Genomic DNA, 25,652 nt, shown 5'->3' on the forward strand with positions numbered 1-25,652 from the left:
TGATGAGTAGAAGCAGTAGAGTCTACTGCTTCTACTCATCATCTCTACTCGCCGACTCAAGCCAGCATCTCCTCATCCGTCCTACTACTCAAGCTGTTTTTTAACTCATCAATCTCTCCTGGTTTACAGTCCTTTTCCGGACTACTTTCAAGAAAATACTCTGCTCTCAAATCTCCACTTTCTTGCCTATCCATTTTCTTCTTCTATCCACTGTTTCTATGACACTCCACATGGTGTACCGTAAACCACATCATCGATTGTACATGCCACCATGCAAACCTTCAAACAACATCTAATTGATGCTAGTTTATGCGTAATTAGTATGCAAAATCATACTTTTCCTTATCTAGTTTTTGGTGTAGAAATTGTTTGCGATGTTTTTTTGGTGCAAATGTATGTGAAAGAAATTGCAATATCAGATCAATTTCTTATGTATTATATTTTTTTTTTGCAATTTCTTATATATTTCTTTGTTTTTTTATCTTTTCTTTTTCATTGTTTTTTTCCAATGAACTTTGTCAAGGACTCTGACTTTTAAGATCATAAACAGCATAAAATAAATCCATTTAGACCAGCAAAAGTAAAAATAACATACATTTTATGGTTTCTGGTTGAAAACACGATTTGCATTGACTTTGAACACAAAATCATGTTTTTGAGCAATTTCGGGTCTCATTTACAAAATGTTGCGTTATTTTGGAACCGCAAGACATGAAATTCAGTCAGTGAGCGGAAAGGTAAAATGTTGAGGGGAGCCTCCGAGCCCCCCTCAGGCTCCCCCGTTTAGATAGGGTCAAAGGTTTCATTTCTCTCTTATTAAAACTTCCTGCAGATAAATGAATACAATAAACAAATTTGAAAATTTGAGGATATTTACATCAGAGATTCCACAAATCCTTGCTTTTAATAACAGTACCAAAAGAAAAACCAAATTCACCAAAAAGAAAATCATTATTGACAGCTAGGACCAGGACCAAACTCCAATTGAAACCAGTTGGATTTCCAACTGGATTCATTAGGTTTCAACTGGTTTGAATTGGTTTTAACTGGAATATAACAATTTCCAATTGAAACCAATGGTTCCAATTGCCAAATTGGTTTTAACTGGAACCAATTGGCAACTGGTTTCAATTGGAACCAGTTGTTCCAATTTCATTATTGAAACCCGTTGACCAACTGGTTTCAACTGGTTTTGCTCTAATTGGTTTCAACTGGATTTGGTCCTGGTCCAATTGGAACTTCCAGTTGGAATGAACTTAATTAGTTACAAATTAGTTAGCATTTGCACTAACTCATGCCAACACAGAAGCAGTGTTATATGTCTATTAATCCAATGCAAAGGGCATTGATAAAATACAGACTTTAATATGTATATATTATATGGAAGATTTTCAAATACATGTATTTTTATTTGATGTAATTTGGTAACAGTAAGTAGTGTACTAATTATCTTTGAATCTGCTGTGATTATAATCTATAACATTTCTGAACATGGTTTTCACTGCTAAGTATTCTTAACTTTTCGATGGAAATTATTCTGACCATAAATAAGATGAAATTATTAGAGTTTAATCAGTACAAGGGGAAATAATGATACATCAATGAATTTTGGCAAAAAAATCCATTTACATTGAATTTGTACACAAATTTGGGTCAGCATACACTTACAAAATGTTGCATAATTTCAGAACCGTGAACTTGGTAGTTGCAATTTGGGTCTCAAAAGTTGCACGAGTAAACAGTGAGCAACGCAGTAAAAAAAATTTGCACAGCGGATTAATCACAAAAAAATCTTGAGGGGGGGCTGAATCGCCCCCCCTCCTCCCGTCTTATTAGGGTAACTATATTGATCACAAAAACAAGAAATTATCTGCTGAACAATGTAAGCTACATACAGAGTAAATACATGTAACAAAGCATGAGTAGTAAATGAATTGATGTCCTTTCATACAATACACAATATTAAAGAAATTTTCTGGTAGTACAAGCTATGTACAAATGGCTCGATCAGGAGTTCAATCTCTACAGAAAATATGGGAGAAGATGCATCGAGACGATTAGCATGGAGTATGAAATTATGACATTAATGAATGACATCCAGACTGATCAGGATATTCCCACTCTTGTCTTCATAGATATTGTTCCAATGTTCCCGACTCAATGTACCACTACGGTGCGCTATGATCTCATCTATCCGAAGCAAGAGTTAAAGGTAAATGCCAGTTGTGACAATTTCAAAATAAGTTCATACAGAATCCAATGAAATGACCACCAAAGCATCTTCTGTTTATATAAATACAAAACATGTGCCAAAGGATTCTGGAAGAAATTGTATAATTGCTGAGAAATTAGCAAATAACCACAAGATTCGGGTCAAGTGTCGGGCCGACATTCATACCACGGGTGCTTATCTGTGTTGGTGATCTTCAGTGTGAACATTTTTCAGCGTAGATTTCAAGATTTCACAAAGTTCAGTTTATGTAACAGTACCAGATCTAGATCCTCGATGATATAGTAACAATGAAGCCTGGTTTTACTGACTTTCTTGTGAAATCAGTGTTTACTGCAACTACTTTCATTTATCTTTAACTGAACCTATGTCCATACAAGATAGGCCACCTCAGGTTGGCCCAGTGATAATAAAGAGTTCATAAACTTTTCCTTGTGATAGCATTGATACGATCAGTCCTTGGCATCACCGATACCATCAGCATTGATAGCAAACATTGCCTCGGCTTCAGGAAGGCATGGGGAATCATAGATCTTACATATCCTGGTCTCACCTCGACCTTTCCTCAGATATAACCTAGAAAATAAAACAGAAGAAAATGCAGACAGAAAGAAAGAGATGAATTGTGTGTGCAGAACAAAAAGGGTGGCATTCTGATAGCCATGATTAGGTTAAACCATGGACCTAACACAAAGATCAAAAAATTTCGCAAAACAAAAATATTGAGAGAATTGTTGAGGGGCCCTCCGAGCCCCTCCATCCTCCCCCTCCCCCGGCCTAAATAGATTTAATTATCAGAATATCACCCAAACTGTTTAAATCAAAAAGTATTCTTAAAAAAATTATATAGAAAAACATTCCAATTATGAATATACAAAATACGAAAAGTTATAAAGAATTTGACAACTGGGTTTAATTAAAGCAAGCAAACTATGTAAATTTCAGTTTGTGAAAAATTTGTAGTATATCTCAAAAATAGTCTTGTTTTAATTCTGATTTACAGGAAACAACAAATGTATGGGATTTTGTTTTTGTTGTTGTTTTAGCTTATACGGCACGTATCATTCAGTAGTAAATATTTGCGCCAATTTTACTTAGATTTTGTGTAGTGTAGCTTCAAGCCTTCAACACTATACTTTGACTCAATTACATACATTTAAGGGGACGAAAAGACCAATATATTAATATCTCACACATTGATACTAAATTGCATCATTAGAAATCGAAATGAGCCTTTGGTATTAACCTTGTAGTGGAAGCATGAGCCATGATGTGACCTCCTATTGGTTTCTTAGGATCAGATGTGAACATCGCTGCACCGTCTACTTGAGCAACAACCTGGTTCGTTATCACCACAGCAACACCAAACTGAAATAAACATGAGATATATATATATGTATTTACTTCGTAGCATGTCAGACCAATAGCAAGATGCTTTCATGAATGGCCATTTCCAATATACATGATTCTATAAGAATAATCTCTTCTTTTTTGTAAACATCTGACCTCAATTTCTCTCCATCCTTCATCTCATGACCTACCCACCCATGATCATTACACAGCATTATCATAAGAACTAGAAAAGAGAGCAAAGTAATGATAATAACATAGTATTTGTATAGCGCACGTATCCACCTTGCTAGTTGCTCAAGGCACATTACCCCGGCTAAGCTAGTCTACCGATTCTGGTGCACACAACTTTTTGAGGAATTACTTCCTGTCAGTACCCATTCAAGTCACCTGGGGCGAGTGCAGCAGTGTGGATGAATTTGCTGAAGGAAAATACGCCATGGCTAAGATTCGAACCCATGACCCTCTGTTTGAAAGGCGGGAGTCAGAACCACTAGATCACAACACGCCCACATTATTACATTATCAGGAAGGTCCCACAAATACGAGGTCCTGCATTCATCAAAATGTGAAAGCAGGACTGAAAGATTCTTTAGATTTTATATTGGCAATTTATAATGCAATATTTTTAAACAACCGCATGCTTTCACCACTCAAAATGATAAACATGCAATATTCTTCTAATAAGGATCATTTTCAATGATTACCTTCTAAAATTCAATAAGTTCAGAAAACAATTTACATAATTATAATAAATTCACAAATTTATATTTATAGAAATGACTTAGCTTAAATCCATTTGCATTGGAGAAAAAGTATCCAAGGTATTTTAAAATTCTGGTGTGTGTTTCATAAAGCTATTCATAAGTTAAGAGCAACTTTAAGAACGACTGGTGATCATTTCTTGTAGTAAATAGAATGTACAAAAATGTTCATTGGCAATGGTTTAGCGCGTAAGAAAGGATCACCAGTCGTTCTTAAAGTCGATCTTACAAACAGCTTTATGAAATGACCCCCTGATCTCACAACAAATCAATGTATATTAATCCTTAATATCCAAAGCCTACAAATAACAAAGACAGGGAATTAAATTAAATGTTTGGAGAAAATTTGTATTTGGCTTATAGTAAAATTAGTTCTATTTACATATTTCCACAGATAGAAATCCCCAAATACTTCTGATCTGAAGATTCTTCATTTTATGGCATCAGACAGAAATAGACTTTTTTGATAACTTGACTGGCTGACCTTCATCCCCCCCTGACCCCAAAAAAGTTGCAGATTAAATTACCTCATCAGCAAGTCTGAGCAATGTCCTTAGAAAGCGTCCCATATGCATCTGTCTTGATGCTAGCTCACCTCGTCCTGAATAGTCTGTACGGTAAAGTGCTGTAGCACTGTCCACTATCAGCAATGCATACCTGATGATGAATGAAAATCATGCATTTCCTTCAAAAAAATGTATTTTTAAAGGACAAGCCCACCCCAACAAAAGTTGTTTTTAATGAAATAAGAAAAATTCAAAAAGCATAAGACCAAAAATTTCGTCAAAATCGGATGTAAAAATAGAAAAGTTATGACATTTTTAAGTTTTGCTTAATTGCACAAAACAGTTATATGTACACCCTGGTCGCTATGCAAATGAGACTGATGATGTCCACTACACACTTCTTTTGTATTTCAGTACATGACATATTTCAATTTTCTCTGCAATATCATTTGAAACATTGATTTATTCCTACATGAACGTGTGAAATTACCACTCCTAAAACATTTTGTGATTCATTTAAGTTGGTCATTGTTCTCAAATCTGAAAAAATAGTACTGTACAATTTAAACAATAAAAAACAAAAGGAATATGTGAGTCAGGGACATCATTGACTATCTCATTTGCATGTCACTGAGTTGTACATATAACAGTTTTTGTGAAAAATAAGCGAAAATTTAAAACATCATTATCATCTTTCATTAACATTCAATCTTGATGAAATTTTCAGCGTTATGCTGGTTTGACCTTTCTCTATTGAATTTAATGAAGATTTTTATGGGGGTGAACTTATCTTTAATAATGATACTAATGACAGACCACAAAATGACCTTACCATGATATGCAGGTCTCCTAAGTACATCTACAACCCATGTTTGGGTGAAAAATGAATTACGGTTCCAGAGTTATGTCATAAGAGAGTCTTGCATGTAAACTTCAACATTGACCTGAAAATGACCATTGACCTTACCATGTGACCTCCGACTGAACCCAAGTTTGGGTGAATAGTGACTTGCGGTTGCGAAGTTGTGTGTCATAAGAGTCTTGCATGTAAACTTTAATGTTTACCTGAAAATGACCTTTGACCTTTGCATGTGACCTCTGACTGAAGCCTAATACGCAGGTCCTAGGGTTAGGGTCAGTATGTACATATTGTACATACTCTACATGTTTTAATACTGTAAAAGCTGTTATTTTCGCGTACAGAATTTTTCGCGAATCGCGGGGGTCCCGACATTTTCGCGGGTTGTTAAATTCGCGATCGGAAGATGTACCATACATTTCCACAGCATTTCAAAGAAGCAAAACTAGTGCAATTCATGTGCAAATCTACACTCTTCAAAGTCACCATGCTCATATGTATTTTGTACATAAATATGTCCCTGTAAAAACAGTTACAAATTGTGGAAAAAGTGGCTTAAATTTCACTTTTTTAACCTTTAGATCTAAAAATTCATCATGCCACAGGATCTATAGAGTTAAGCAATCTTTGGAATTTGTGTTTGGTTCGATTCATTTTTCAAAAAGTTGGTAAAAAGTGCAAAATTGTGGAATTTTGTGAACAGAATGTTCACCTTCAAAATTCTGGTCATGTGACTTATGAATATTAATGAGTATGCAAATAGCTACCAATACGTGTGTATAGAGTCAATCATATGACAATAAAATCAAATTATTTCATGGAAAATACATTTTAATATTACAGTGAGTGTATAAATATTGAAAAAATAATGTTAGAAAATAGTTTAGGCCCCGATTTTGTTTGAGAAATTAAAAAAAGTGAAATTCTAGCTAACTTTTTGAATCACTAACTGTACTTTCTAAGCCTTATTTTTTGTACATATAGAGGTGCATATCTCCATTTTCTCATTATGCAGGATGTTTTCAATAGCATAGCTTTGACGTTGGGGGCATTGGCACTGATTTAGAAATGTGTCAATATTTTCGCGTGTTGTTAAATTCGCGGCCGATCGGCAATTCGCGAAATACGCGAAAATAAAACCCCCGCGAAAATAACAGCTCCTACAGTAGTTTTCATTATGACATTTTCTGGTGGTATGCATACTTTCAATTTTATTAGCTCCTTACAGGACAAGTCCACCCCACATGATGCACAAGGTCAAAACTTAGGTCAAAGTGTCAAAACACCTCAATATGTTCCAATCATAAAAGTGATGGCAGATTTGGAATCCTTATTTAATTCCCTTTCCATCAATACCCAGTTTGTGAAGATTGGCCTAGTGGCTTTTAAGATACCAGCGTTCAAATGTAGGCAGCCAAGCCCAATTTTGCTGAAAATCTTGAAATTCAACGGGCCGTATCTCTTGAACTCCTGACCCGATTGACCTAAAATTTGAAATTTGGGACTGTGGGATCACAAGTAACAAGTATACCAATTTTGATCAGAATAAAAAATGGTTGGATTAAACCAAATGGCTCATATTCTGAAGTCAGGTTTAATTCTGTGCTAAAATTATGAGAAGCCAAATGTGTCAATTTTTTTATCAAGTTGTATATTTCTTATGTTTACTGTGATCTTTCCTGATTCATCGATGGTGAAGACCATCATCTATTTATGCTTCCTAGATAATTATGAATGACTTTAGAGCCAAATGAGCTGAAATACATCTCTACTGTTAGTGATTTAAACCTGAGTTTAAGTTAAACCCGACTTCAGAATACGGGCCATTGGGTGATTTGATATGGAATGGATTATTCAACCTGTCTATAAAGACCACTAAACGGAAATATGAAAATTGAACTGTATGAGCAGGTGGCCTTCCTGAAATAAATATTAAAATGGGGGAACGTGGAGCATTGTGGCCCAGTGGATTAGTCTCGGGACTTTGAAACAGAGGGTCGTGGGTTCAACTCCAAGCTATGGTGTAGTTTCCATCAGCAAGAAATTTATCCACATTGTACGGCACTCATCCCAGTTATTAGGTGAATAGGTACCTTGCAGGAATTTATTTCTTGAAATGCCACCGCGCTGTAAAAAGACTGCAGGGCTAAAGCCAGGGTAAAGATATCCAAGTCCTGTGGAAGCGCATGGAGACGTTATTGATAATGTGTTATGCGCTATACAAGAACTGGCTATTATATTATCATAAAAGGGAAAACAAATAAATGGTCTTTATAGACAGGTGAGGGTTCTTGAAATGGGTGTTTTTCTGACCTTGATTCTGCCATCATAGCTGAAGCTTGAAGGAGAAGTTGAGACTGATGATCTGAGTTATGGGCTCTAGCGTATGCTACATTGTCTAAAACATCACTTCCTGATAGATTGTATCTGAATAAAATCATAACAATCATATAATCATCAAAATGTTACAGTAATTATTTGCTCTATATCTTTCTTTCAGCAGTCATAAATCTATCATTTCATTTGAAAAGATATTTTTTTTTAAATCGTGTCATTTGTCATGTATTACATCATTCTCAAAGACCATCCACAGAACAAAGCATTTTGAACAATGCCTACTTAGCTTGTTGTACGCAAGCAAATGGAAGGCTGAATGTCAAACATTTGTACTGTTGCACACGTACCATCCAAGAATGTACCTTTGCAGTACAGACGTCATAATACGATTCAATTCATTGCGCTTAGTAAATAAATGTAGGTGCAACATGCGTAGGGCTTGCTGGCTAAATGCGCATTGCTGCTCCAGAGGGATTTTGCCAGCTAGATAAACATAAGAAAAAAAATCACTTATTTTTTTAAAGGCGTAGTCTCGCTGAATTGAGAATCTTTCACCTCGTTCAAAATCTTGTAACATCAACATCACACTTATGCCTATTTGCTTTTTGTTATGTACATGTACAAAGGGAAGTTCACCCTGAAGAAAAAATTGTGGTAAAAATAGCAGACAAGAAATAAAAAATATTGATGAAGATTTGAGGAAATTCAAATATTAAAGAACTTATTAGAATTTTAAGTTTTAGATTTGTGACGTCTGCTAAACTTTTTGTCAGGGTGAACTTGCCGTTATGCACTAGACAGCTTAAAGGTATTGTTTAACTTTGTGAGCAGCCGATTTAAAAAATTCTCAAACCAAGATGAAACATGTGTACAAGTGCAGGCATTAGAACTAATAAACCCTGAAAACAACCATTATTGAGAATGAAAAGGTAAAACTACAAGGCAAACCCCGATTTTGTAAATAGGCGTCTTATAGACACCTAAATAGTAAACATAAGATTATGGGATGAAATTAAGATGGTGTTTCCGGTCACTTTATATTTCAATTTTTGAAGCACTAAATAATCATTTTCGAACGCAATTTTTTCTGGGCTTCATTTTTGTAACATATCTCAGACACAGGAGACAAGTGTGACCTACTAGCTCAGATTTTTTAAAAGTCAAACCAATGTTAACCAATCACTTTAATCTTTGTGTACTGCAATCAAATGGGGAGCAAAAAGGTTCACCCTGACAAACATTTTATTGTAAACAAGCACAATAAATGGTAAATACAATGGTGAAGGTTTGAGTAAAATCTTTAAAGACTATTAAAACAAATTATTGGAATTTGAATTTTTTATTTGTGATGCCATATATGCGAGCAGCTTCTCCAAATATATTGTCTAGAAAACAAATATCATTGAAATGTCATTATCTCCCAAATTTGAGAATGGTTTTTATTGTACCTGCTATATATCAACAGACAAATTATTTCATTTTAAATTACCAGGCCTGTGAAAACTGATTTTTTTTTTCAAAATCCCCCAAATGTTTAAAATAAGATTTTTAAGAGGGAAAGTTAAATAAAAAAAAAAAAAAAAACAAGTGGAGCGCCTCTGGCAGTCTCACCTGCATTACTCGATTCAATATAGCAGCAGCACTAACTTTGAAAACTACTCTGAAATAATTATTCACAAAAAACACCATTCATATAATGAAACAATACTAAGTTCATTGACCCTAAATGACATTTAACCTTGATCAAATGGCACAAGACTTGTCAGTGATACTTGATTACCTCTATATGTCCATAAAATATATCCATAAACTTTGAAATTTATGACAGTAATTTAATAATTACCTCCAACATGGCTAAAGTTCATTGACCTTAAATGACCTCTGAACTTAGTCATGTGACATATAACTCACACAGGATGTTCAGTGATACTGGATTACTGTTATGTCCAAGTTTTATGAACTAGACCAATACTCTTTCAGAGTTATGATGGTAATAAAAAAAACATGGCAAAAATTATAGGGAACAATGTTCCTGGTATCGCATCGCAATTTGCTCCACATTTTTGAAAGACTGCTATGCATAAATAAAGTCTTTTGTACAGAATATTTTTACATAGACTGTACATTACTTAGTTGAGAGCTTTTCTCTTATGACCAAAAATGCTCTTCAAATTTGTAAAGCATAATCATTCCCTGAAGGGTAATCTTCCCCTTTAACCCTAATCGCTGAATAACCGCCGGGGGGGGGGTCAAAAACAAAGAAATACATAAGAAATTCATTTTCAAACCCAGATTTTTTTTCATTTGCAAAATAGCAATGGTATAAAGAATATTCACACCAAAAATTGGCATTCTTTGAGCTTCTTATAGTGAATGAGAGCAAAAAGTATGATTTAGTCAAAAATTAGCATTTATTAATTCACATATTTTGAAACAAATTGACCCAACGGCCTTGTAAATTACATCCAACACTATTATCATACCAATTTTTATGCCGTTCGTGCAATTGGTGACTGAGATCTCCCCCCCCCCCCCCCCCGGCCCAGTTAGCTAGCACCCAAAAAGCCTGGTCTGGTTTATAGGTCTAATGGCTCAATGACCTTCTGACACTCACCCAGTTAGCTAGCACCCCAAATAGCCTGGTCTGGTTTATAGGTCTAATGGCTCAATGACCTTCTGACACTCACCTATCTGCTACAGCAATTAGTCTCTCTGGTCGGAATGTACCCTCTGTATCTATGTACAAGCATTTTCCTTCTCCTCCACCCATATCAATAGGAAGCTAAATGGCAAAATATCAAAGGAAAATGAGATGGAATAAAAATAAATGTTTGAATTGGCTTTGAGTTCTTACTATACTTGGTCAGGTTGCATCAGCTTGCATCAGTGTTGTTAAGCAGATACTGATTGATTTTTATACACTAACTCTAAAAAAAGAAAGATAACTATCATTTCAATGATGTGGAGGTCACCAATTATATTGGTGACCAATGATATTGGTGACCTAAATTGAGGAACCAGAATTGAAATTGCTGAAGAAATGACAGAGAAGAAGCATTTTTCGTGACGTACATGTATGAATAAATTTCATATAAATTAGCATAAATAATTTTCTAGTCAAAATTTCTGAATTCTGTGTAGAACCTTGTCAGGTAAAAATTATTATTTGGTAGCATATTTTACACCAAAATTTTCGCCTACATTTTATTTACAAAATCTTTAACTAAATTCAAACACATAACCAGAGAGAATGATTCTTTTTCTTTACAATTATACCAAAATCGTGAAATTTGATGTATATTTACAGCAGCAATGACCGAATAAAAAGGGGTGTTTTAGTCCGCATCACATTCATTAAATATGCAAAACCTCTGTAGTCCGGTATCACATCAGACACTTTGGAGCAACATTGCAAATTTGAGGATCACCATAGAAAAAGACATGAGAATTTTGTTTTCAACATTTCTCATTTCCAAACTGATTTTGATGCTCTTCTCTATTATCTCATTTCTACAAAACTGACTACTTTCCAGACAATGCAAAGCAAGTTTTACCTGACAAGTAACAGCCATAGTATGACAGAGTTGAGTCTTTCCAGTTCTGAACTCTCCAAAGATTTCAGTGATAGAGCCAGTCTCTATACCACCTATACAAGGCCAAAGTGGATTGATATCATTAGTTTCATTTTCACATCTTAAAACATATTGAACTTTTTAAAATTTTTACAAAATATGTAGACCAATCAAGCTCTTACATCAGGAATCAACAAGATCTGAAGCAATGAGGACAAGGCAAAATATAATGTACATGTAAGACATAACCCTAAATGATCAAGTTCCTACTTGTCCTGTTCACGAGAGGGTTCACTTTTAATTTTTTTCCATTTATAAGCCCCATGCCCCCAAAGTAAATGAGTTAGAGAATAACTATCATTGTTGCTAGTTACATCCAATAGGTCCTACTGCCACTAGCTTAAACTGGATTCATTCTCTGTTTCCTTTGGGTGTAAAAATGTTTGGCCAAAGTGAGCACTGATGTTGTCAACCTCAAAATGGCATAATTTAGAATAATGTAGAAGAATTGGCATACAAGTCCATTCCTTCATTAAAAAAAACCTCTTACATGTACCACTTTTGTGAAAAATATTGCTCCAAGTTCAGGAGATTGGGTAGAGTACGAAGTATAGCAGATGGAATTAAGGTCCAGAAGTAATTTTTCATAAAGATTTATATTCTAAAGTTTCAAGAAATACAAATATATTTTTATATGGGTTTGAAAATTTGACACCTAGGTTGACAAAAAGTGGACCCTATCCGTGAACAGGACCTACCATATAAATCTTGAACAAACAGTTTCAACTCAAGAATGACCTCAAAATGTAAAAAAAAAGGTGTTCCATACCTTGTAGAAGTTTATCAAGTTCCTTCGAGCCAGTTGTGACCTGAATAATCTCTGACCTTTGTTGATGGAATTGAGTAGCAGTGGTGAAACCCATTGGAACAAGCTTCTGGGCCTCATTCTGTTCGAGTGAATAGTTTTGTTTTAGTTACGTTTGATTTATAAAAAAATAATAATAATATGCAACATTTATATAGTGCTTTGTCTATAAGCGCTGCATACTATTTACCCAGATTTTGCACCGCTTTCCTGATCGGACGCTCGAGCATTCAAGGAATTCCTTCCTACCGGGTACCCATTTACTACACTTGGGTGGAGAGTGGCAAATGTAGATGAACGCCTTGCCAAAGGATGCTAGTGCTGAAGTGGGAATTGAAACCCGGACCCTGTAGTTCAAAGTTCGGAGACTTATCCACTGAGCCACAACACCCCAAAACAGTTATGTGCACATCCTGGTTGTCATGCAAATGAGGAAACTGATATCGTCACCCATTCACTATTTCTTTTTTGTTTTTCAATGAAACATGAAATATTCTAATTTTTCCTCATTGTTTTGTAAAACAATGTTTTGTTCCTTCCTGAACATGTAGTATTACCGTTGTTTTTCAATTTTATGGCTTGTCAGTCAAGTTGGTCCTTATTGTCACATTCGTAAAAATAAGAATAAAAGTACAATTAAAACAATAAAAAAACAAAAGAAATAGTGATTTAATAGTGAGGGACATAATCGAATGCCTCATTCGCATATCACTGATTTGTGCATAACTGTTTTTGTGAAAAACAAGCAAAACTTAAAAATGTCATAACTTTATTTTACATGATCCTATTTTGATGAAAATTTCATTTTTTTGCTTGTTTGATTTTTTCTCTTTTTATTCAAATCATCATTTTTCTGGGGTGGACTTGACCTTTTATCAATGAACGCAGAAAACTGAATTGTGAGCGGTTAAGCTTGAAATTGATTGCTGCCTCATGTGTGGACTTTGTTTTTTTTTTTAATAATCAAAATAGGCTCTAAACAAAATTAGCAATATGGTATGCTCAAAATATACTGCTTTGATTCTTTCTTTCACTCTCTTCCCTAACCCCAGGGCCCAGACCCTACCCCACCCTCTCTGGACTCATACTCTGCAAATTGTATTCAATGTTTCAAACATCTTACCAGGATCTTATCTGCCTTAGCCTCACTGATACCTTTGACAGCACATAGTTCTTTCTTGGTTGAATACGCCACTGATTCCACAGTGTGCATGCCGGCTTCCTCTAGCTTCTTCACATCATTGGAACTTATTCCGCTACCCTGCAGGATACACAATTTAATTCAATTCTTTATTCCATTTCCATTCAGAACATAATACATAGTAATAATAAAGTAATACAAGTCAAGTACAATTTTACAGACGAGCATTCTTACTTCGTAAAACAAACAAAAAACAGTATAGTATTGAGCAAAAATGAAAATGAGGGGGGTCCACTAAATAGCAAAGGTTGCAAAGTGTGGATCTGAAGAAAATCTGAAGAAATGAAGAAAATATAATCGACTTTATATTCATATATGCCTATATATACATGAAAGAAAAAAGAGAAGGAACAAAAAGGTCGAAATCATATTGATGCAAACATAATTACTGAACAAATGCAAAGCTATTCACACAAAGAGATCTTCGCTGTGAAAAATGCATCTTAACAAATTCAAGGAAGCTTATTGGTAGGAATAAGCTTTGAAGAAAGTAGAAAATTTGCTTCTGAAGAATAAGTGTTGAATCAAATGGAAATCATTGTATCTGAAATAATAAATAATCACTTGGCTATAAAAGCTCTGGCTATTACTGTCTTGTCTGAATTATGGGTGACAACATTTGCTGATGCAACAATTGCTCCGGGCTTAATTTGGTCTAAGATAGGGTTGCATTAGGATTTTATGTTAGGTTTTAACAGGATTAGGGTACAGTGTTAAACCCAGGATTGAAGTTGGTCATTTGATTAGTGTGGTGAATTTAATGCGGAGCAATTATGATTTCAAAATTAGCAGCTGAATCAGTGATTTTTATTTCATAATCCTGGACAAAATTTACCATGGATTCAGAAATTACTCACAGTACTAGAGTTAATCTTTAAAGATGATGCTTATACACTGGATTCCAATGATAACCTACTCCTAATGAAGATAGTTAAGGACTGTATTTCAAAAGGAAACAATGAGAAATAGTACAGTTTTGGGGATGTGATTAAAAGCCATTTAGCCATCGATGCTTACTTCAAGTCTGCTGATACCTAGTGGTCCGAATTCCTCAGAAACTTCCTGCTCAGCATTGTGCATTTGCATTGCCATGGTTACTCTTGAATGAACCTGAAGGATCGAGTCATTAAAAACATTCAATGAAATTTTAAAAATACAAAGATACATCGATACAGGCAGCAGGTTCTGAACACACTGAAGTCTCCAATCTTCCTTCCCTTTGAAGTGTCTCTGTGTGTGATCATGTATTGCTGACAACATACAAAGAAGATCAAATCACATCAATTGCCACAAAGGCCCGAATTCACAAAGGTGGTTTTGAAAACCCGCGGTTGAATCCAAGGTTTATGCAGGTTTCCCGTATGAATTATGCCTAATTTAGCATGTATCGCACGCGTATATCGAAAATGTCCAATGCTGATGCACGCTTTTGTCACATTGCGCCAAATGGATGCCTGTTTTACCATGGTTAGATACGCTGTTTTATTCATGCGTACACTGTTTGAAGAGTGGACTCAGAATCAAAACAGTGGACTCATGAATGAAATAGCATATCTAACCATGGTAACAGGCGTCAAATTGGCGCACTGTGACAAAAGCGCACATCAGCATTGGTATTTTTTATACAAGCGCCCGATACGCGCTAAATTAAGCGCAATTTATACAGGAAATCTGCATAAACCATGGACTCAACCGTGGGTTTTCAAAACCACCTTTGTGAATTTGGGCCAAAGAGACTGGAAGCTGTTCTGTTAAGTCCAGTCTCACCTTTTTAATTCAGTGGCTGCACCCCCAAACATGTATACATATGTCTACTTAAAACTTTTTTTTGGTCGTGTTTCTTTGGAGGTGGGTATTACCCAATATGAAAATACTTACCTGATTTTATTTACAAGATAACTGGATGCATGTATTTGATTTCCTGGTTCTTGTCTCATCCAACTCGCTCCCGAATAATTAGTACACAAATTGGATGCGCAAAAATAGTAGAGGTAATATAAAAATGGCAGAGGTAAAATGGCAGAGACAAAAATGGCAGAGGTAAAGATGTTACCTCATCAAGGAAAAAAGGAGAGGCTTCATGTAAATACAAAAAAGGAGAGCCTTTCACTTTTCAGTGATCTATCATTTGACATCAAACAGAATCTTGTTGATGAAATAGGCTATGTGAGCTGATGTGTGTTTAGGTCTATAATTCATCAATTGATGCGATTAACCTAAAACATTTTCTAGCCAAAACGACGTCAAATAGTGAGTGATGAAACGATTCATCTCGGTAAGTTCTTTAGTATATGCATACTGTACTCAACGATTGCACTACCATGCACTTACTGAAGTAGTCAAATTCGTTAAGACTTTTATTTTAAAAAATATGTGCTTACTGCAAAATGACAAAATACAGCTCAAGCTGCATTAAAATTCCTGTTGAACTGACACTAGAGGGAAAATGTGATAAAATTATGATTTCATATTTGAAGTTCAAGGTAATACTTCTGATTTTCCAGGTGATGGTCAAAAATTATTTTCATACCATTACACAGCATATTCATCAATTCCCGTTTAATTGAACAGCAATGCAAAAATTTTGAAATATATGAATCCATAAATTTAATAGTAACAACCTTGACCAGGCAAAAATACATCAAATCAAAATATAACATCCTGCCAACTGCCAAGTTTCATACCTGTAATGCAGAAAACATGGGAATAAAACAAGTTTGAAAATATATTTTAGGTTTTGCATAGATAGTGCCATTCTCACAACAAATTAAAACAAAAGAATGACCTTTCACCTTTATTAATATTACGTCCAATTGCCAAAACACAATTGGGCATAATGACTCGTTGGGTCATTGACATTACTTTGTCATTAGCTAAAATTCTTTATTACATCATTATAAAATAATCAAGAATATCTCTACCCGTCTGCGCGCGTCTGCAATCATGATTTGTCGTGCATGATTTGTCGTGGAGGGCCAAGCTAAGCAGGGGTAGGCTGCTGTGCGGCAAGTGCAATGTATTTCCTCTACTCTACTTAGTACTAGCTCTATCTAGGACCTAGTTGTCATTTTTAAAGCACTGAAATAAAGGTGTTCAGCAATGAATAGGATACACTGCCATACTTTCTTCTCTCGACTTCCAGTCCACATGCACTGGCGCACTGTCTCCAGTTCAACTTCCAGAGTTGTCCTCATTCTCAGTCCCACAATTCACAGTCATGACAGTTCAGACAGACACATTTGTTAACTTAAACGACTATCGTACACTGCACTGATTACGGAAGCATTTTTCTTTAGTGAATAAGAGTAATGAAGAAAGGAAAAAAGCTAAAAGTAATGAAAGATCATGGCACAAATTAAAACAATAACGAAGCTTAATAAGAAATCACTACACATTACCTCTGATTTCTCTGTAAAAGTGTGAAAATACGTCGGTCTTGCAATGTCAATTATAAAGTAAACAGTGCAGTAAAATTTGTAGAGCGCGCGCTGGCTGGATCTGGAGCTTGCAAATATTTTCGGGGCATAGGCCCATAGTGTCTACCAAATTTTTATCAGTGTATCTTTCTAAGAAACTACAAAACAGAAATAATACTATCTGAAATAAAACTGTGAATAGTATCATTAAATTTATCAAAAATTACTTTTATGGATATGACTAAAGCAAAAAAAAAAATAATAATAATTATCATCTACAAGATAACCCCTATAATTCAAATGGAATCGTCTAAATGAAATAACAGAACTTCCGTGCTTATGTAATATGGTATCTTGTAAGGAAATCAGCTGAAATGAAAACTTAGGCCCTAAATTTCAACGACAACAAAGCAAGGCCAGGGGAGGGGGGGGGTCATGAAGGACTTGTATCCGACAAATTCCTGTTTTATCCGACAGTTACCGTAGTAACAGTCCCTCGAGCCAATCAGAACTAATGAAAATTGTCAGATCTGTCAACTTTTCCGACAAAAATGTTGATGAAACACTCAACCCGCAAATGTGGATATTAAACACATGACGAAATATATCTCAAATGTCCTAATGGGGCGAAATATTGTATGGTATAAAAGTTTCTATAAATGTGCCAAAAAATAACAAGAATTTTTAAATCAACTTTTAAAAAATTTCCACAGTCTTCCTTATATTAGTTTCAGGGAATTATGTGTCACAGCTAGTTGCGCCCACATGCGCCCAGTCGATCGAGTATCATATTTAAATTAATAATTACAACATTTATTTTTGCTTTCCCCCGTCAAAGATTTCTTTTTTTGTGTGTCTGCTCATGATAACATAAATTAATCATCTTTTTTTTAATAGAAAAACAAATCTGATACAAGTCCTTCTCAGTTGTGCTCGGTGTCGAACCTCGTACATTATTGTGTCTACCCTCTCCTCTATTTTCTCTTTCTCTCCTGTCCTTATCCGCCTTCCTATACCACTTATTTATTTACGGCATCAATCACATTTTTTGCACATTATATTCTTTCCAGGTCATTTCATATATTTTTTCTCCTTTTATACACATCATCATTGAATCCAGTTTGCTTGAGTCCACGATTGCATGTGTTTTATCTACGTTCAGCAGCACCCATCCATCCTATCAGGGCATTCTCCCCTTTTTCTTTTCTTTTTCGAGGGGGGGGGGGGGGGTAGGGAAGGGTGGGGATATTTTAGGACGGGTTGTATTGTCCTATACAAACTATATTTTTTTATAACTTTGTATTTATTTTGTGAGTATTATTTATCATTTATTTATTTTTTTCTCATTTGATTACATATATCTGTATTTGTACTTTGTTATTGGTTGTGTTATCTTTTTTGAGGGGCCCACATTGTACAAGCATTGCTTTTTAGTGGGTCCCTCCATTTCCATCTTAATTTAATTTCTATTGAAAAATAAAACCTCCAATGTGTTGCCCAAATTGTGTGTTTTTTCACAACATGTGTATTATTATTTTTGTTTCTTTGCAACGGATACAAATACTTATGTTTATATATGGTATACAACTTGTTTTTGTTTGATGGAAGTGAAATAAATAAATTGAATTGAATTGATATCCGACCAGAGGCAGCGAAAAGTAAGTGTAATTTAGAGCATATAGCCAATGCGGCCCAAAACCACTATTTCGGCACAATTGGAGAATCACAAAAATGAAAAAATAAAGTGAACGAAATTGGATTAATTTTATTAACATTCAAAGTGACATATATTCAAGTTCATAGTTGAAAAATATGAGCACATAATGTTACTTCGTTATCATAGTGGGATAATTTATTTCACGGGATGTAAATTTCCCTCTGTAACATACGTTACCACTATCATTAAATCCAAAATGCTTTTAAATCGGTCACTACAGTCAAGAATTGAGAACGTAATAAACCAAAAGTGCAGGAACCGTCGGCTGTAATATTTGTAAAAATTTCTGCCAGATTATACCATGACCAATGACCTACGTGAAATACGAAACATAAGCGTGTCACATTTTGTTAATCCTACTTAATTTTAGGTTTATGAGTTTTCTTTCTATTTTACATCTGAATCTACGACAGAAACTATTTTCATCATTTAGGAGTACCAACGTGCCAGACAATTATTGAGTAACATCAAGGACGCAAGTGATACTGTGTATTTAGAATTATATTCAATGGTTTCCATGTAACGTAAGTTACATATTATAAGTAACGTAAGTTACATGGGTAATATTATTATATGTGATTTTGTTTTGGTATATATTCATACATTAATTTGTCATAAATTGTAAGTGAACGTATACAACACCCCATGTTCCAATGAATTGGAGATAAAAATTATCAAACGCTACACTTCGAATATCTATAAAACTGTAAAACTTTCTGACTTGTCAGTATATATACTTTACACAAGAACAATAATCCATAACCTGTGAGAAGACAATTTGAGGCACTATACATTATGCCAATAAAATCACGAGAGTTGGGAAAATGCTATTTCGTAATTTAAGGGATAAGTATGCCATGCTTTGCGTTTGATTTCAATTGAGAAATTGGTAACGTAGATTTCACGTTGATTTTATCAGCATGGAAGTATACGTATCATCCCTCTTGTAAATTGTTATCTTTAATTTTCTGAATCCATTATTACCAGTCGCTTTAATAGGCTGTTTAAACGATTGAATAAAACAACAATAAACTTAATACAGGAACACTCTAGAGAACAGCGAATGCAATATTATACAAAGAAGTCAAAAATTCCAAACCCTTGCATGGAACAACAAGAAATGGCAATAAATGAGATACTCAGTTATATGTGCTCTAAAACATGAACAATAACGCCCTATGCACAATATAATATCTATCATGAACTTGCTGAAGAACTATAGGAAAAGGTAAATAATAAACAAATTTTGTCACTTTTTAATCAATAACACCTCAGTTGGATAAGAAATAACATCACATTTCTAAGTTTCACAAAATCTACATGCATAAATAAAAATAAGAAATAAAAATGAATTAAATAAATTTACATGCAAGTAAGCCTAAAACATTTTAAACATGTATTTTAAGTTAACCCATATTACGAATAGATGGCAAATATGTGAGAAAAATATCAGTTGTTAATCATGCCACATGAATTTGCCTCCTGGATTAATGTTTTGACTTTGTTATAAATATAAATTAAGTGAAAATCTAATTGCTACATTACAAGTTATACAATGTATTAATAACAATGATAGGGAATGATAACTTCAGTCTTAATGCAATTGAATCTATAACACCAGCTATTCGGCGAACTCGTTCCCTGAGCCTTTTTACTCTTGCGTTTGTGAATTCCTTGACTCGCTTCTTTCTTTGTTAAATTAATGACAGATTGGTATAGAATACAATCTGTTGGCGCTTACGTGCCCTATAAGCGGCCTGTATCTCAGCTCTGCTTCTACCCATTGCAACTCTATAAAAATTAAGAGAAGAATGCAAAAAAAAACAATTAGTTTTATGAACCATATCACTTACTGAAACTTATGTCACTATAGGGTTTATGAGTTTATTAGTTTGGTCCATGATGAGCAAGGATAATCGTTGAAACGTGTATTTCATACTATTTGTTGTATTTTCTTCATTCAAAAAATTCAATTGATATTCCCAACACTAATTCTAGTGATATTTTTTGTTTACAAATGGTCATGTAAGGAATTCCCTAATTAGTATTTGATCATAGGAGATATATACTATTTAATACAACTCTTCCCTAGAGAAGCCCACTAACAATTATGCTAGAACAATGAAATCTGTTCTTATCCATGCATAATCTCTGAAAAAGCCTGTTAAATGACACAAGATTGTTGAAACTTACGTTACCAAAGCATGAAACTTACGTTACCACATCATTACAGATGCCTGATCCATTAATGTTTAAAGAAAAACTTGATAATCTTATTTATCGCTTATTCAATATTTTTTCTTTTTATAATTTACATTTTACCTTTATACTCGAAGTATGATAATATTTAAGCCAGGTTCAACAACAAAACTTACAAATCAAATTATTGAACAAACAGTTATGTTTATTTACGTTCCACCGAACCCCCTAACAATTAATAAAAAACACACAATTTAACATGGTTTGACACAGAAACTCTTCTACATCTTAGCTGCAACAATAAAATTGGTTCAAAGTGACATACTTTTCTGTGGTTTATCTATTTTTAATGTGGCTATATTTTGAAACTTACGTTACCAAAATTTGAAACTTACGTTACCTGATAATTGAGTGATTTATTTGGAAATAATAAACCTGCAGATCAACGTAATGATTATGTTCTACATTGGGAGCTATATACCAAATAAATCCACAACAATCACATAAAAAACATGATTATATAACAAAAACAATGTATATTTTCAACTTGAAATACTGACCCAAAATTTTCAACCCGTCTTGTTTGCAGGTTCAATTGTATTTTTACAGTCGATACTCCTGGGAAGCTGTTGCTAAGCATTCTAATGACCACTCGCAGACGGCGCATACCTCAACTATGTTTATTTTTATTGAATTAATGATTAATACAGATATTTCCGATTGTGTGGTAACGTATGTTACATCACGTATGTTACATCTGTGGATTCAATTGGTTAAGTTGGCAATATAATAATGAATCCTAAGACCCCCATGGGAAGGGAGATTATACTCCTTTAGTCTCAACTCATGAGCAATGATTCAGAGCTCTATACCTTCATACATTTTATAAAGATGGTAACGTATGTTACACCTCTTAAAACTACTTTTTTCTAATCTATCTTCTTCATGTTACAAGTCGCACTACGTTTGAATCGGAATGATTAAGCATTGCTAAACATATATATATACCACTTGTGGTTAGAAAAACAATGTAGTGGTGTAGTTCTCACTGTAATATCATAGCCGAATATGGAGTATAAAGATGGTAACGTAGGTTTCACTAGATCCGGAGACACATTTTCAAGCGGTGTATTTTTTTAAAAACAACGGTTAATTCAAAAGATTTTGGTATATTCCATTGGACATTTAGCTGCCTTTATAAAGCTGTGATTAAGTTTCTTCTCTTTGCTTATATATTCAAATAAAGTTGAAAAAACATGAAAAATTATTACTGGCGACATGCACTTTTTAGCTTGTAGCCCAAATTCAACCCTCCCCCAACGCTTTATTGCTTAAATTTTGCCTTTGAAATTAAATTAACTTTTGTTTACATGTCCCTTGGCATCACATTAAAACACAAAATCATTCAGAAAAAGCTTTGTTTCTCCAAAAGATGAGCAAGAACGCTGGAGACAAGATTTTTGACCAATTGTGCCGAAATAGTGGTTTTGGCCGGGCCAATGCAACGCATGCCTGACATATCCCCGCGGCATTTTACGTGGCCTTGAGCTGTACTCCTTCATTATGTTGACCTCCATGCGCCAAATGTGCTCGCGTACATTTCATGAAAAATCCTGTTCATGATGACCGGGGAAATAAGTTTGGCTCATCAAACAGCCATAATGGATATGTTCAGAAGGGCCACAACGGTACTTTCAAGTTTGATAATGGGAGATGCATGCACAACGATGGAGAAAGCACAGGCAGTGTCTGTAATTCCAAAATTATTGCATTCTTGTTTTCATTACTTTTTTTTAGACCGAGATCAAAAGCTAATTCACTGTACTTTTTTAAATGAAAAAAAGTCAATTTCCACAGGTAATGTTCGCTTTCTCAAAGTGAAGTGTGATACGTGCTCTTGACCCTTTGTATTCCATCTCTCACCCCTATTCTCCCACGAACACATTGCCGATCCATATGATAAAGTTAAAATGCTGCTCAAAAGTGCAATTTGTGTTCACTCATGCATTAAAGTTCAATATAATGATTTCGGAAATTTGCTCAAACAACCAAAACCGGTCACGATTGATCATTAATTTATCACAACACCCTTAACTTTGCAAGTTCCACAAGATTTGCCTAATTTCAAAACTGACAGAAATTTGATACCCTTTTGTTTAAATGGATAGTGCTCGCTCAAAACTTTTGGTGTCATTTGAAAGCTGACTTTTTTGGCTTTCGGATATGTAGGTGTTTTCCCCAAAGTCGTATTTTTTTTTATTCGGCAGCCATTAATTTCAAATATGTACAGTTTTTTTTTTTGGGGGGACGCACTTTTACAGGAGCTACCATCAAGTAGATAAAACTAATATTGTATTTATGTCAGTTTGGGTCGTATCTAGGGGGCATATTGAGGGGCGCATAAAAGGAAGGGGTTCGAATAAAGAAATGGAAAACAAAAAAGTGAAAAGAAAAGGTATAAAGGAATAAAAGTGCTAAAATGGATACCACTATAAGGTGATTGATATCCCGTCTTTTGTAATTACCATGCTAATGCAGGTTCCAATACATTTAGAAAATGAATCCTGCATGTCTTTATCCAGGGATGCCACTTTTTGATTGGTGATAATTATACTTATTCTCTACAGGAATTCCAACAAACAGCCCTTGATATATTCCCTTTTTTAAACGCTGATATGACTTCTCTATATAGCTGCGGGGTTGTATTTTGATATTTACTTGTCATTAATTCGCAAAAATAGTTCTAATAAAATACATTATTTTCTGGTTCCATTTTTAAAGCTTTTCAACACTGCTTTGATAAGGGAGATATAAATCCTCTTCATTTATTTTATTTTTTTACTATAGTAATCATTAAAATGTCCTTTTGGGGGCGAGAATATATGTAAAGTCTATCTTGAGTATGATAAAAAGAAAATAATGTGACATATATTTAGTACTAGTATCTGTTTATGAAATCAAAGATGAAATAATCATGAAGATGATGATCAAGATGATGTTGTGGTGATAAAGATAATGATGATGATGTGGGTGATGATGATTATTATGGACTGGTGATGAGATGGGTGGTGGTGATGATAGTGATAGTAATGATGTCGATGATGTCTGGTGGTGATAATGGACATTGGTGATGACGATGATGGTAATGATGAAGCTGGTGGTGTTGATAATGATGATGGTGATGCGATGATGGTAGTGAAACTGGTGGTGTTGATGATGATGATTATGACGATAGTGATGATGATGTTGGTGATGATGAACAGTGGAATACAGATGGTGGGGGTCGAGGTCTTGGGGTGCAGGAGCCCCCCCCAAAAAAAAAAATTATTATAAAAATAAATAAATAAAATAATAATACAAAAAAAGTAAAATGAAAAGATAAATAAATAAGAGAGAGGAAAAGAGAGAAGAGTTTTAGTTTTATGTCAGAATCTATCAAAAAATGAAACTGTGTACTAAAAATGTCAAAATCTTTGCTCGCTCACAATAAAAAAATAATAATTTTGGCATGATCGATCTGCCATATCTGGCCCCCTCAAAATATTTGGCTCATTACGCCAATGATAGTGATGAAGTTGGTGGTGATGATGAAGGTAATTATTGATAATGATGGTAATTATGATGGTCACGATAATGACGATGATGGTGGTGGTGATGGTAATGATGATGAAGTTGGTGGAGGTGAAGATATTTGTGATGATGATCACCCCCCTTCGTCTCTATTCCCCCCCCCCCATTATCTCCACCCCCTCTTCATCTCCATTCCCGTCATCTCCAACCATTTTCGCATCTCCATCCCTGTTTCATCTCAATCCCTCGATCCTCCTCATGTTAACCATTCCACATCATCTCCACGTCCTCCTCTCACCCGGGGGGGGGGGCACTTCCATTCACGAGTGGATACCATGCGCGACCATGGGGTCTCGAAAAGCACCCTAAACACGTAATTTTCATATTCTGAAAATGCACCCCTTAACAAGTATTGGCGTGTGAAACCCTACCCTTAACAAGTATTGGAAACAAAACGATACTCTTGGCAAATATTCCCTGAAATGAACCCCTAAACAAGTACAGGAATGTTTTATTGTTACGGGTCCTTCGGTCGTCGGCTTTACCTTATTTGGTTTAGTACGACCCCACCTTCTACACCTCGCGCAAATCGGACTCTAAACACGAAGTGTTGGGGCAAAAAGGACATCCTTTATAAAACATTTTAATTTTGTTTTATCATCCCCGCAAATTCGACCCTAAACACGTAATTTTCCTAGCGAAATAGATACCCTTTTTTCATTATTTTTGTGTTTTTGACACCCTTATCACGTTACGTACGTAACGTGCCCTGTCGTGAAAAAGACATCCTTTTTACGTGTTTTTTTGGTCGCGCATGGTATCCACTCGTCAATGTAAGTGGCCCCCCCCCCCCCGGGTCCTCTCATCATCTCACCACTCCTCATCATCTGTACCACTCCTCACCATCTCCCTCCTTGTCTCTTAACCCCCTCATCTCTAAACCTTATGAACTCCATCCCGCCTCCCCACATCATCTCCATCAATCCTTGCATCATCCCCATCCTTCCTCTCATCCTCTCCATCCATCAAGTCCATCAATCCTCAATCAAGTCCAGCAAGTCCATCA

At 35.0% G+C, this 25,652-nt stretch overlaps 1 protein-coding gene across 1 annotated transcript; it reads right to left on the reverse strand.

Annotated features, from left to right (window-relative positions):
- Positions 1-1,443: 1,443 nt before the first annotated feature.
- Positions 1,444-17,188, reverse strand: LOC121418385 (DNA repair protein RAD51 homolog 1). Its single transcript, XM_041612224.1, has 10 exons — positions 17,083-17,188; positions 14,702-14,794; positions 13,607-13,744; positions 12,448-12,565; positions 11,601-11,692; positions 10,734-10,828; positions 8,023-8,136; positions 4,872-5,001; positions 3,477-3,598; positions 1,444-2,806 (listed from the first exon to the last, which is right to left on the reverse strand). The coding sequence occupies exons 2-10, from the start codon at positions 14,774-14,776 to the stop codon at positions 2,683-2,685; spliced, it is 1,008 nt and encodes a 335-aa protein (XP_041468158.1). The 5' UTR covers positions 14,777-14,794; positions 17,083-17,188; the 3' UTR covers positions 1,444-2,682.
- Between the last annotated feature and the right edge of the window lie 8,464 nt (positions 17,189-25,652).

This window comes from Lytechinus variegatus, chromosome 7 (genome assembly GCF_018143015.1).
Source record: "Lytechinus variegatus isolate NC3 chromosome 7, Lvar_3.0, whole genome shotgun sequence".
NCBI classification, from domain to species: domain Eukaryota; kingdom Metazoa; phylum Echinodermata; class Echinoidea; order Temnopleuroida; family Toxopneustidae; genus Lytechinus; species Lytechinus variegatus.